General features: G+C 38.2%; 1 protein-coding gene across 3 annotated transcripts in view; it reads right to left on the reverse strand.

Annotated features, from left to right (window-relative positions):
• Positions 1 to 750: 750 nt before the first annotated feature.
• The window catches only part of LOC122491608 (interleukin 1 receptor accessory protein), a 131,610-nt gene continuing 118,428 nt past the window's right edge, over positions 751 to 13,932 (reverse strand). The window contains exons 9-12 of one of the 3 annotated variants that reach the window (XM_043594585.1): positions 13,186 to 13,329; positions 11,502 to 11,645; positions 1,475 to 2,053; positions 751 to 1,192 (exon numbers count right to left, since the gene is read on the reverse strand). In XM_043594585.1, the coding sequence (XP_043450520.1) occupies positions 1,191 to 1,192; positions 1,475 to 2,053; positions 11,502 to 11,645; positions 13,186 to 13,329 (869 nt within the window). In that variant the 3' untranslated portion in view covers positions 751 to 1,190. Of the gene's footprint in view, positions 2,054 to 5,980; positions 8,962 to 11,501; positions 11,646 to 13,185; positions 13,330 to 13,932 lie in introns of those variants that run through there. The other 2 variants (XM_043594584.1, XM_043594587.1) reach the window with 2 other exon arrangements.

Below are 13,932 nucleotides of genomic sequence, written 5' to 3' on the forward strand. Positions count from 1 at the left end.
TTTCTTTCTTTCTTTCTTTCTTTCTTTCTTTCTTTCTTTCTTTCTTTTGCCATCCCATAATTGGGAGACTACTTACAAATACTAATTTTTAGATTCTTTTGAAAAATTCAACAATCCGCCAACAGTGGGGCTGAGTGACAAATATTGTGATGGAGCTGAGTAGACGTTGCTCCTTTTTTAAGAAATACTCTTCAGTTACCCACCGGCCCAATCATCTCTATTATCTCCCTCACTGGGAGATCAAATGTCATGTGCCTTTTATGATTGTGTCAAAATGTTTCAACTAAAGGAATATGTATCTATACCTATGTCTCTATAAACATGAGTCTTAGATGGACAGCATATGTATTATGTTTATATCTGGTCCTTTTTTCCTTTTTTCTTACTTTCTGATTCCTGTAGGCACTTGAATTGACTATCTCTTCTCAGAAACTTGAATGAGAAGGGATTCATATACCAAATGCTACAATAAATCCCTAACAATCTGAATCTTTCAGCTGTCAGTTCTAAAAATAATGAGATTTTGTGTAAACTTCCATTTCATTTGGAACATTTTCTCACTCGCTTTCTGTCCTTTCCCAGATTTCCTCTCATACACATGAGAAAGCAGCTAAAGAGGCACCTCAGACTTTCCTAGTACCTAAACCAAGCCTAGGTTTCCTAAAGTGGAATAATCTTCTGGTATGAATTCAAAAGCCATAAAAAGAAGAGGGGAGAGAGACAGGTAAAAACTTGTTAGTACAAATTAAATCACATAAAAATAGAACTTTATTGACGCTAACAACTTTAGGCAGTTTAGAGAGCACTAGTTTACAATGACAGAACACCATGTATCCCTGTGTGAGCGTGTTTGGTTCTTCCAGGGAAAATGTGCTATAGGTTTTCTGTAGAGCTGAGTCTTACAGCTTCCACCTGAACCAACTCATGTCCACAATGCTCCCTTGGGATATGCATACCCTGTAAGTGTCGTTACCCAAGTACACCTGACTGACTCATAACGTGAGGTGGATCGACAAACTCAGAGGAAACACACTTAAATTCTTTGCTCAGTTTGAAACTATTGGGCAAGATAGAGGATCAGACTCTAGGCAAGTTTCACATACTGACCTTCTAGGGCCCAAGAAGAGTGTGCTCTTCTGAGGCCATTAGAGAGGCAATAATTCTGGATTCAGGTCCTCAGGTCTTTTGTCTCCTAGAAATAAATAGTTTTTAAAAATCAATAAAGGGGACACAGTCTGGTAGTCCACTAGATGATAAAAATGTCAGTTATTCCCATAGGTTCATGACACAAAGAGAGCTGGTATGGATAGCAGCCACCACCCACCATATGGTAATTATAGGATATAAAAGTCATTGTTATTGGATAAATCCGTGAAATGGTGAAGAGCAAGGGCTGAGATCTGGGGAGCAGGGGGTTCCAATCTGGTGCCATTTTGTATCCATTGAGTTTCTGATTCTTGGGGAACAGGCTTACACAGGTGTGTCTCCCACTGGGGCTGGGTATGAATCTCTGCCCGGCTCTTGCTCCTGAGGTGACTCTCTCCTTCACAGTAGGTGACACAGCAGCGACAGGCCGCAGAGGGCTTCCCTCTGTGCTTGGACATTGTATCTGGGGCTGAAGAGGTGCCTGCAGCCCTCCCTGAGCCCTGGAGTTCTGGGGGCTCTTTCAAACGACTTCTCCTCCTTTGAACATGGTCCAGACTGATGTCAGACTGAGAAGAACAGCTTTCGTTCCAGCCAGAGCTGGCACTCAGACTTCTCAGGGGAAGAGCCAACCGCAAGGCCTTCCAGAATTTAGAGCCAGAGTGTTTGGACTTTTCTCCCTTCCAGCTCACAAAAGACACGGATTCCTTCAGCTGCAGGATGCTTGGGTGTGGATGCTCAAGGGGGCGGTACTCAACCACAATGAGCTTGGTGGAAATGGAGTTCTGGCACATGATACCCAGTTTAAACTCCAGCATGCTGATACTTTTTTCTGTCACATAGTCTGGGCTCAGGACAACAATCATCCTTCGGCTTCTCTGAATGAAGTCAAAAACTGCTTCCACTGTATCTATAGGAAAATGGAAAGATAGGACAATGCCTAGTGAAAACTTATATAAACTGGAGTTCATCATTGTCCATCCTACAAAGGAAAGGCAATAAATAAACACTCAGGAACATAGGTTCTCAGTGTTAAATAATCTGCCCAGCAAATGAATCTTCTACATTACTCATATCAATGATTGCTAAGTTCCTGCTACCTTCAGGGATGAGAAAATTTACCACCTCTAAAAGCAGCTAATTTCAGCTATTTGTAAATTATTTTTTTAAAAAATATTCTTCCCTGCCACTTTTATCTGGTAGTCTTAGATCTAATACCTTCAAATCTCTAAAAATCTCACTGCTTGGGGTGCCCGGGTAGCTCAGTCGGTTAAACGTCCAACTTCGCTCAGGTCATGATCTCACAGCTCGTCAGTTCGAGCCCCGCATCAGGCTCTGTGCTAGCAGTTCAGAGCCTGTAGCCTGCTTCAGATTTTTGTGTCTCCGTCTCTCTCTGCCCCTCTCCAACTCCCTCTCTCTCTCTCTCTCAAAAATAAATAAATATTAAAAAAATAAAAATAAAAAAATAAAAATCTCATTTTATTTTTTTCTCATCTTTAGATTTAGATCAGCTTCAGAAGTTTTATCTTATCCCCTGTAAGACATGATTTCAAGTCTCTTTCCCCACTTTTATCCTGTTCCTCTGAATAATATTCAGTTCATATACGTGTTTCCTGAGAATAGTACCTGGAAGAGGACTGAACATAAGGTGTCAGACTTAGTCTTATCAGCAAAGAGCAATAGGGAATTGCCATCTCCTAAAATCCACACAGTTATATCTCTTGGTTCTTAAAATTTTTGGACACAGCATCAGACAGTTCATAGTATTGACCTGGTTTTGAAACAAAATTCCCTTCCTTTTTGCATGTATATGTATGAAGAATTGGACTAAAAATCAATTAAAGGAGCAACAACATATACAATGGGTGGGAATCAATCAAAGACTTCTGATAATGGATTAACTTCTAATAGTTACTGTGGTGGGTTTGGACAGATTCCAATGGAAAATTCCCGAGATAAATGTAGTGCTTAACTCATTATGAGATTTAAGGGCTTAAACAATGTGATTTCCTGAAGGAAAGGATTTCCAAATGTGTAAATCACAGCCACTGACGATTCTGAAAACAAGTGCTATATAGACAGAGCATGAGGTTGGGGACCTCCCCTTTTGGGGCCAGAGATGAAAGAGGGATGGAGAGACTTTCTAGCCTGTGATGACTAGCTGAAAGTTTGCAGTAAATTTGATCATTACAGTTTGACATGGAATGAAGGAGCTGTGCTCCTTACCAGCTTAGTTCTTTCCAATGAGTAAATTTAACATGAACCTGAAGGGTAATTGAAAGAGACATGTGTTCAATTTTCAAGACCTTTTAACTAGTTTTATCAAGAGTGCAAAGTAGTTTTAGAGAATTTTTATTTTGATCTTAAAAGATAAGTCTAAATTTTCACTTATCTTCAAAGCCACACAGGCTTTGTGTGTGTGTGTGTGTGTGTGTGTGCGCGCGTGCGTGTGTGTGTGTGTGTGTGTCTTTTGGAAACTCCTTTATCCCAGCCCTACTCAGAATCTGTGTAGCTGCCTTTCATAAACCTGAGAATGTAAAAGTAGAAAATCTGCTTCTCTTATCTCATGAGAAATACGATATAACCTTAAGACAACGTGGATAGATAATCAACCAAAATGAACTTTGTGTACTCAAATTGTGTGTGTGCGCATGTGTACATTGTGTGTTTCACTTCAAAATAGTCCTATTAGGAAAATGTTCTGTCCAATGGGGATACCACTGTTGAAAATAAAATGCTGTCCTAGATCCTGTAAGGAAAGATTCTAGCTTTTTATCTTTTTTTTTTTTTTTTAATCATTGGTACCTCATCCTGAAAATGCAAAATTTGCATTTGAGATAGGGCAATGCTAAAGAAACAAATACGGTGGAATGTCTGGTGGAATTCTAGACATTGAAGAATGGATGTAAGATGCTTATCAGATGGGGGTTGGGCTATTCCTAGGGGCCTTCAGGCAGTACTTTGAAGAAAGTTGCCTCCTTTATGACTTATTTTAATGTCTTCCATATTGTTAAAACTGCAGTTGAGGATGTGAATTGTTACTATTTTTTAATGCTGCATATTACATGGAGAGGGAGTCATAAGTTGTTTATTCTGTTTGGCTCAAACAGTGGGGTATGGCTATAGGCTGATGAGACCAGATTTCTTGTGTAGTGCTAAATTAATTTTGAGGTCACATTTTCTGATCTAGAATTCATCAATACTGTAGAATATCCAGCCTTTAAAAGTCACAATCTCCCTGCAATTCACCTAGAAGAAAACCAGGACTATAATTTTGTTCTTTGCCTAGATTATTGGTGTATGCAAGGGCAGCAAACTTCTCTCTCTCTTTCTTAAAATATGAAGTGTAGAAAAAAAATGGAGTGGGGGCGCCTGGGTGACTCAGTCAGTTAAGAGTCTGACTTCGGCTTATGTCATGATCTTGCGGTCTGTGAGTTTGAGCCCTGTGTTGGCTCTGTGTTGACAGCTCAGAGCCTGGAGCCTGTTTCGGATTCTGTCTCCCTCTCTCTCTTTGCCCCTCCCCTGCTTATGCACGTGCTCTCTCTCTCTCTCTCTGTCTCTCTCTCTCTCTCAAAAATAAATAAACATTGAAACAAATTGCAATAAAAAAAGTGGGGTGAGGTGAGCCACCTAATTGGGAAGATGAATCTGAATCCAAAAATACTTGTTTCTCCATTTATCTGTTTTTATCTTAATATATTTAAATCTGAGTTCATCCATCTATAAATGCATATAATAAGAGCAAGCTTACAGGGTTAAAAATACCTATGTGTAAATATCTACATGTGGTAGACATTTGAATTAATCACTTTGGTTAAATTGTTATTCACTGTCTAGTGAATGTGATATTAAACTAATGTATGAACTAATGTTAATTGATTTTGAATCAATTCTTTAAAAAAATTTTTTTACATTTATTTTTGCTAAACAGAGAGAGAGAGAGAGAGAGAGAGAGCGCGCGCGCGCGTGCACAAGTGGGGGAGGGGCAGAGATAGAAGGAGACACAGAATCCAAAGCAGGCTCCAAGCTGACTGTCAGCACAGACCCCGATGCGGGGCTTGAGCCCACAAACCGCAAGATCATGACCTGAGCTGAAGTTGGACGCTTAACCGACTGAGCGACCCAGGCGCCCCTAATTTGAATCAATTCTTCATGGTAACTTTAATATGTGGATTTATAAATAAATAATAAATTTTAAAACTTCTATTTACTTTAAAATAAACAGTGAATAAAAAAAACTATTGAAATAATCTAGCCTATTGCTCTCTCTCTCTCTCTCTACCGCTCTGCTATTCTTCCTCCATCTCCACACACACACACACACACACACCTGGTATACTAGAAGAATTCATTTTACTTAAGTTTTATTTACATGTAAAAACAATGTTGATATAAAGTTCTCATTTCTTTCTCAGATTTCTCTCAGAGAAATTTAACTAATGTAACTTCTAAAATTTCTTTTTATGTGTATCATGAATCCTTCTTATTCTCATTTCTTATGACCAAACATGAAAATAAAGACATAAAACACATGCACAAAATAAAATTCAAAGGTGAAAATAAATGGTTTATTTTTAAAAGAAACAAATTTACAAATCAAATGGAAAATGGAAAATACAAAAGTTTATGAATAAAATAAAAAAGATAAGATAATCTTAAAATATTAAAACCTATGGAAAGAAGTGGATAATTAGCAAGTAGAATGATGCTTTTGTTTCCCAATACAATGGAGTTTTTTTTTATTAGAATCCTAGGGAATCATCTAAGTTACAATACAGAAGATAATTAAATAAATTTTATATGATTGTGTAATTAGACATTTTATATGTCATGGTTCTTTGTTAACTTGGGTGCAGAAGATCTTTGTATCATATATCTAAAACCATTAAGGTTTTTTGAAACAGTGAAGCAAAAATTGTATTTCCTCATCTCCCCCAAAAATTTTGTATGGGGTATCTTCGGGGACATAAACAAAACAAAAACTATAAAACACAATTTTCTAAGAATGAGACATATCATTTAGATTTGAGATGCTTTTGATTTTTGCATTTGATAAAGTTTAATATCAAAGACCAGTATATAAATATGAAAAAGAATATCAAGAAGTTTCTAGGGGTACCCAAAAGCACTTGGGATAAATATTGAATCCAAAAGTGCAGAAAGAATGCAGCGTTGGCAAGAGAATGGCCACCTGTGAGGGGACTGTCCTCCATTACCTAAAACTCATGCAATTGACATTCAAAGCTTGTCTAGTGTCAGCTCTCTCCTGGTCTTGGGGGTGAAGGTTAACAGGAGGAGTAATTGTGGTTTGTAATAAAGAAAAGCATTAATAGGCAAAAAAGATCCAAGAATGGCTCTATACCATAGTTTTATAGTCAAGAATTCATGAAGTTTTTGTTTTCTTCAATTAAAAATAATACCTTCACTATAGAGAAATGATTTGTTATGTACTTTAGTGCTGCAGAAGGGCACTTAAACATAGGATATAGTTTTAGAATTGGTTATCAACATTCATAACACTGGGATAAGGGTTCCCTTAAATTATGGATTGTGGTGTTTCATAGGATACTCATGCTTTTCTATAGGTATTTTATTTTCCTTTTCTCTATTACCAAATAGGCCAAGTAGAGATTTATCTCCCCAATAGCTGAATGCTGAGATTACCACAGCCTAGTCTCTAAGTGTGTGTATGTACTTATGACAAAGTAGATGATCAGTTAATTCCAGAAGCCTGGTCACTGCCTAGCAGTGACCATAGAAGCTCTGTGCCTAACAGATTCCACTGCACCCATACCAAATGTAGCAGCAGTAAGTTATTTATACTAATTTAGGGAAGGCAATAACTAACAACAACTACTACTCTGTGAGCTATGAATTTACAAATGATGTACAGAAAACCATGACACAAAAGCACTACAGTAAAAACATAATTTAAAAACTGGACAAGAGTTCCAGTGGTTTGTAATATTGTGTCAATAGCTATTTAAAGTCACATGCTTGTGTACACATGTGTGTGCATATATACACATATATATATACATACGTATACACACACATATACATACATATATACACATATATAATCCATGTGTATATATATATATATATATACACACAATGTAGATATACATACATTTATAACTCATGTGTTTGTGCATATGTGTGTGTGTGTGTGTGTGTATGTGTGTGTGTGTGTGTGTGTATTCACCACTCTGTAAACTCTGGACTTAGTTTTCACTTTTCCAAGTCCTAATAACAGTACAATTTTATTTAAAACAAAAAAAACAAGTTTCATGGAAGACACTGACTTGTTTAGCATGAATGTATTAACTGTACTAGTGAATAAAATATCGAAAATACTGGGTGGTCCAGTTAATTCTCTTAGAATATTAATGTTAAAAGCAACTCTCAAGGTCACTGAGTCTAACTTCCACATTTTACAATGGGAGACAGAAGCGAGTGAGGAGAAATCACTTTCCTAATATTCACATTTAGCAAGGCTGAGATTAAAAGACAAATTGCTGAACACCCTGTTCTGTGCTTTTCTCACAAGCCAGCAAATGCCCTAAAAGCATTTTGCTGTTATTTCACTCTCTATTAGCACCATTAGGAGAAGCTTCCTGTCAGACTAAGCCAAGGGTGGGGCCACCTGCAAACTCTAAGTGGTTGATAGGAGGTACCATAGGCAGGGGAGATGGAGTGACAAATATGGGTCGACCTACAGATATCCAGGAGTTTACTGAAATAAAAAACAAAAAAACGTATGGTATATTTTTCAAGTTGACAAATAGGACATCAATGACCTGAGAAGGAGGACACAAGGGATGTAGTAGAAACCACAGGGGAGCCCTTTAAAATCATCATAAGGAACACTTTCAGTTACGCTGCTGTTCTGTATAGTCCTAAAGGGGTGCCCGTCTGGCCTTGAGGGCACGCTGGACAACACAATGAGCCGAAGAGCTCCTTGTCCTCAGCTAAAACAAATGTGGGCCTTCATTCTCTTTTTAACTGATGAGTAAAAATGAAAAGTACTTGGAAACTCGCAATGACCTTGTTAACAGCTGAGTTATCTTTAAGTGGTCTTGAAATCCACAGCCAAAGGCTGCTCCACAACATTAAGGTGATAAAACATGAGTGAGAAAGGGAATGGAGACATGGAACAGGGACGGAGGAGGCAGAGAGGGGAAATTCGCATCAACTAAGTCTTTGCCTGCAAAGAACATAGTGCCATCAGACACTGGGGACGGACTGGCGGCACCACCATTCTAAACCTTAGTATTGCCTGAGGAAGCACCACGACCAGTCATAGTCACCCTGAATTTATCCCTCCGGGGAGGCTTGGACAGAATTGTTTCTGTCTGTGAAACAATACGTTGGGAACAAAGAAAGGGGACTCTCTTCCTTCCTGGAGTGCCCTTGGTTCTTTTTACCCATTTTGTTATTGTCCCTTTCATACATTTTTCAAGGATGCATAGGAGAGACCCTGCTCGCCACTTCTAGACCACCTGGAGCTTTTCTTCACTGGCATGGCCACCTGCAGCTGCTTCCAGAACCTGCCCTGTGGATACTTGGATTTCTCCCCTTTCCATTTAATGACCGTGAGCACCGTCTTAGCCCTCTTCAGCTCTTTCACCTTCGTCTCCTTCACCGCTTTGTACTGTACTAAAATGACGTTGATGTTGCCCCGAGAGGCCATGTTTTCTAGGCCAGCCTTGAGCTCCAGGAGGGCTTGGGTTCCCTGGAGCACGTAGTTGGGGCTTAGGACAACCAGGAGGCGTCTGCTTTTCTGAATGAAGCTCAAGGTCTCATCTGTGACAACTGAGAAAGAAAACACCATGGGGATTAGTGTTGGCCAAGAATTCCCCAAAAGCCTGGGGCTTGGGGAGCAAGTGTAGGGATCTTGGGGTAACAGCCTGGGAGTTGAGGTGAAACTTTTACCAAGAACATTCGCAACAACTTAATCCTTAGATCCACTCTGTCCAATAAATGCCACACTCCTCCAAGGTACTGAAAACGATATGCACATATTCCTCCCCAAAAAAGAATTCTTAACAGGCATGAAGCCAAGCATACTTCTGTGACCTTGGTCTTCAAAAGCTTTATGAGAAATAGATGAATTGTACAGAAATCGATTTCTTCAAACCATGTGGCATGCTGCAGCCCAGTCAAATCAGCTCCTGAGCCCTTTCTCCCCAACGATACCCTATGTGGCTTCTCTCTAATGCCAGTGGGTGTTTGAAAAGATAATCATCATAGACAAAGTCATGGAAATTCATTTCTCACCAACACAGGAAAGCAAGAGTAGGAACGTTCATTTTCTGAAAGTCCCTCTTTGTTGCCAGACTCCTGCCTGACTCAGACTGGTCTATGTCCTTAGAATAGGAACTTTAAAAAGTCTAGCTAACTGAATGGCATTTTGGCTGGCATCACATTCTCAGCTCAGCCTTCTATTCTGCTCACTGCTCTGGAGTCTAAATTAGTCCCTGGATCTTTCTCCTTAAACTCCTATCATTACTATGAAACCGTGTGTTTCAGCAGCTGCTAGCTAATGTGTCTGCCTTCACTAGCAGGCAAATACTTTCTTCAGGTCAGAAAAGAAGAAGAGGAAACAGGGAAAATGGAAATTCAGTGTAATTCTATTCTGTTATCAAGGGCTCTGATTAGTTCCTGTCACTAAATTCTTGGGAATAATCCATCTCCTCAAGGCTGCTTATCTAGGATTGTATAATCCTTTACCTGGAGTTTAAATAGGAGCCAAGTCCAGGGAATACACGAGTGTTGTGGGAAGCTATTTCATGGCTTACGATACTCCCCTAAGTAGTCATTTTGCCCCTTCACCTTCAACAGGTACAGAGGCCAAGGGGAAAGACCTGCAATTAAAATTCCATGTGCAGTCTGGAGGAGAATTGAGGAATAAGTAATTATGTACTTGAGGCAGTATTGCTGGAGGCAGGCCATGTATACTCATGGAAAGAGACCCAGAGGCAAAGAGGAAGAAGAGTGGCAGAGAGGATGTGGCTCACAAGGACCCACCATCAAAGCAAGATGCAAGAGTAACTATGTGGAATTTGAATCCTTCAAAGGATTGTCAACCCCTACTGGCGGGCCATTGTTATACTGTATACCTTTATATAACTTTTCACCAAGTGATCAATATTTGTTGAATGGCAGAATGAATGAATAAATGGATGAATAAGTGATTTAGGACTTTAAGTCTTAAAATGAGTGGAATTTGTCCTTTAGCTGTTCAGTCAAGTCATCATTTCCTGGCAAAATGATCCTGAGAGACACATCAGCTGCAGAACACAAGCATGATGGACTTCTAGGTGATGACAGGAGATAAAGTAAGTGGTCTGGCTAATGCAAGATGAGCGTAAACATTTAAGTCTACTTTATATCTCCATTATCTATATAATAGTTTCAAAAACATCTCAAATGGCTAACATAAACAGGATTTTAGGGGTGGAAAATCAGTTTGTTGTACTGAAGATCAGACACATTACATGCATTGCAACAGTACAAAGTTTAACGGAGGGTTTAGGAATGCTATTATGTATTTATTAAAACAGACTCAAATGGACTGTCACTTTGTATGTTACTGGGTGGATCTGAAAATTAGAGATGTACTTTTCCTTGAAAGCATTCAGCAATTCAAATTTCTTTTTTTTTTAAACTACTAGAATATACTGGCCTTTGTAAAATTTTAAACTACATCTCAAATGTACAAGCTGATAGAAAGGTAGAAACAGACCTAAGAAAAAGGGGAATATGAATAGCATTGGCTTGCTAGAAAGCAAAAGTGAAGAAAAGGAAATTAGCAAATACCACAGAGAAAATATTCTGATTATTATGAGTGAGTACTATAAAGAGAGATTTCGTGCACTCTTTTCACAAACTCATTGTTAGTAAAATCAAGTACACCTCAGCCTTTGTAAAAATGTTGTTTAAACTCAGTGTTTGTGAAAAAAAAAACAAAAAAAAACAAAAAAAAACATTCTAGGGAAACTAATGCAGATTTGCTTAAACCTTCTACATATCTAAACGTGTGTAAGCAGAGCATTTAAAACTGAGGTATTTAATAGAGTTCTAATCCACTGTGCCTCCACACTTTTCTGACACTGAGTTCTTAAAACTTACAAGAGGAACTATTTTACAACCATAAATGGCACTTGAATAATCTACAACTTACAATGTAATTTTATTCCTAAAGAAGTCTCTATTACATCAAACAATTGGATGTTAAATATCCGAAGATGCCAACATAGAGCTCTGCCATGACTCTCACACCTGACCCCAAACTAAGGGTTCCCTTTGCCATTCAGAGGGTGGCATCACTTGTACTCATGTGAGATACCTACTTCCCCCAGGCAGACTGTCACGGTCAAAGATGCACAGCTTGTATCCAAATTCATTCTCTAAAACTCCACGGAGGGTCAGTAACACAAACTCTTCTTCCTCAGCATTCCTTGCATAAGATACATAAATATCATACTCTTTCCCATCTGGCAAAAGGAAGAAAGATCGAATATAAATTAGAAGAGTTTCTCAGTAGTATTGCATTTTTTTTTCTTAAATCAAACTTTTGCATACTAGACATTTTTCCTTTTTTTTTTTTACTGTATGAATTATCTGACAGATTTCATGTGATTTCCCACCTGTGACAGGTCTCCAGGCAAAATGACTATTTTAAGGTGTAATTACAAATTTTGTCTGATGTGTATACTACTCTCATATCACTAAGTTTAGTTTTTATAGTGGAGAATAAATGAGATTTGGCTCATTTGACAATGAATTAACACAATCAGGAGGCAAATAGTCAATCATAGACACTGGCAATGAATACCATACAGAAAATTTACAGTTCCTGTCCTAGTTTGTCACTCACTGATATATTAGAATTATAAATTGAGCAAAACTTTCAGAAAGTGTCTAAATTATTTATACATGAAAATAACCACAATTAAAAATATACTTCGATTTGGTGCACCTGGGTGGCTCAGTTGGTTAAACATCCGACTCTTGATCTCGGCTCAGGTCATGATCTCATAGTTTGTGAGTTCAAGCCCCTCTGTCAGCACAGAGCCCGCTTGGAATTCTCTCTCAACCTCTCTCTCTCTCTCTCTCATTGCCCTCTCCTCCCCACCTCAAAAATAAATAAACATTTGAAATATATATATATATATATACTTAGATTCAATAAACCCATCTTTCCCAAAGTTGCCTGATTATAAACATCACCTCTCAGTAAAAATACAGGTTCTGTGTCTCTTCCACAAACCTACTGAATGAAAATCTTTATGGGATGAGTCTAAGAATCAGTATGTTTCATTGTTCCATGCCTGTCACCAGGCAAATGTGCACTAGTGCAGTGCTTCTAAGACTTTAATGTGCACCTGAATCATCCGGGAATATTGTTAAAAGGTAGATCCTGACTCAGAATAGGGGTTAGCTTAATAGCCTCCTTTTATCAAGCTCCCATGTGATGCTGATGTTGCTGGTGCCTGGACCACTTTTAAGTACAAAGAGTGGACCTACACTGTCCAGTTACAGGAGACACAGCTACACGTAGCTATCGGACGCTTGAAATGCAACTGGTCTGAACTGGGATATGCTGTAAATTTAAAACACAACACATGCCAAATTTTGACATTTTGACCACACAAAAAAAAATAAGATTAAAAGATCACCATCAGCTTTTAAATATTAATTATATGCTAAAATAATAGTATTTTGAGTATATTGGGTTAAATAAGGTATATTATTAAAATAATTTTCACTTTCTTTTTACTTTTCCTACTGTGACCGCTAGAAAATATTAAATTACATATGTGGCTTGCATTATATTTCTATTTGGACAGGCTAACCTAGACTAAACACATATTGAGCCAAGGAAGCAAAATAATATACATTAGAAAGATTTTCAATAGTAAGGGCCAAAACAAAAGTTAGATTAAATCTCCCAGTTATTCTAGCTTTTATCAAGTCAACATGCTTTCTGAAAAGGACATTTGAAGGAATTTACATCAAACGTTCATTACTCACCTAAAATGGTTTCATCTGTTCCAAAATGAGCCCGGTAAAATAAGACCATCTCCAGCCAGTAAACATGGTAAACAACAATGAGGATCACTACCAGCAGCACTGTGGCTCCAAAACCACATGCTAATTCCACTGTGTATCTTGGAGCTATCAATGGAGGGAACAACAGAGAAACAATTGATTTTTACGTGGTGATCACGCTGGCCTGTCATCCTGCAAATAGTTGGGTAAGCTAAGCAGCTGAGCCATGCTCCTGACTTGTATGTGTGAACAAGCAGAGATAACGTGATAGGGATTAAGCACTAGGTTTTAATGCCAGACTGTGTCATGGTTCTCTTTTTGTTTCCAGCACCTGACACAGGCGTTCTTAACCATTAGGTGACTTGAGGGGACTTTGATGTTACATAAATTAATACACATTAATGGCATATAAAGGGTATATTGTATTCATTTTAGCATTGGGCAGGATTTAGAAGGTCATGTCATTCAGTGCACAATCTGATAAGTGAATCTCCTTAAAAATATTTTGAAAAGTGTGATTCCATCTTCCATTTGTCCATTTTGGGGATGGACTCCTTATTACTACCTAGACAAGACCGTGAAACTGATAGAATTTTAATTGCTGGAGGAGCAGTTGGATTGAGTGAAAATCTTAATGTGTTTCCATTAGTCTTAATTCCATTTTCTTTTCAGTGCCATTTGGAAGAAATTTAATTACCTTTCCTATAAATTCAGAAAAAAAGCCTCAAA

The sequence above is a fragment of the Prionailurus bengalensis genome, chromosome C2 (assembly GCF_016509475.1).
Source record: "Prionailurus bengalensis isolate Pbe53 chromosome C2, Fcat_Pben_1.1_paternal_pri, whole genome shotgun sequence".
Lineage (NCBI taxonomy): Eukaryota > Metazoa > Chordata > Mammalia > Carnivora > Felidae > Prionailurus > Prionailurus bengalensis.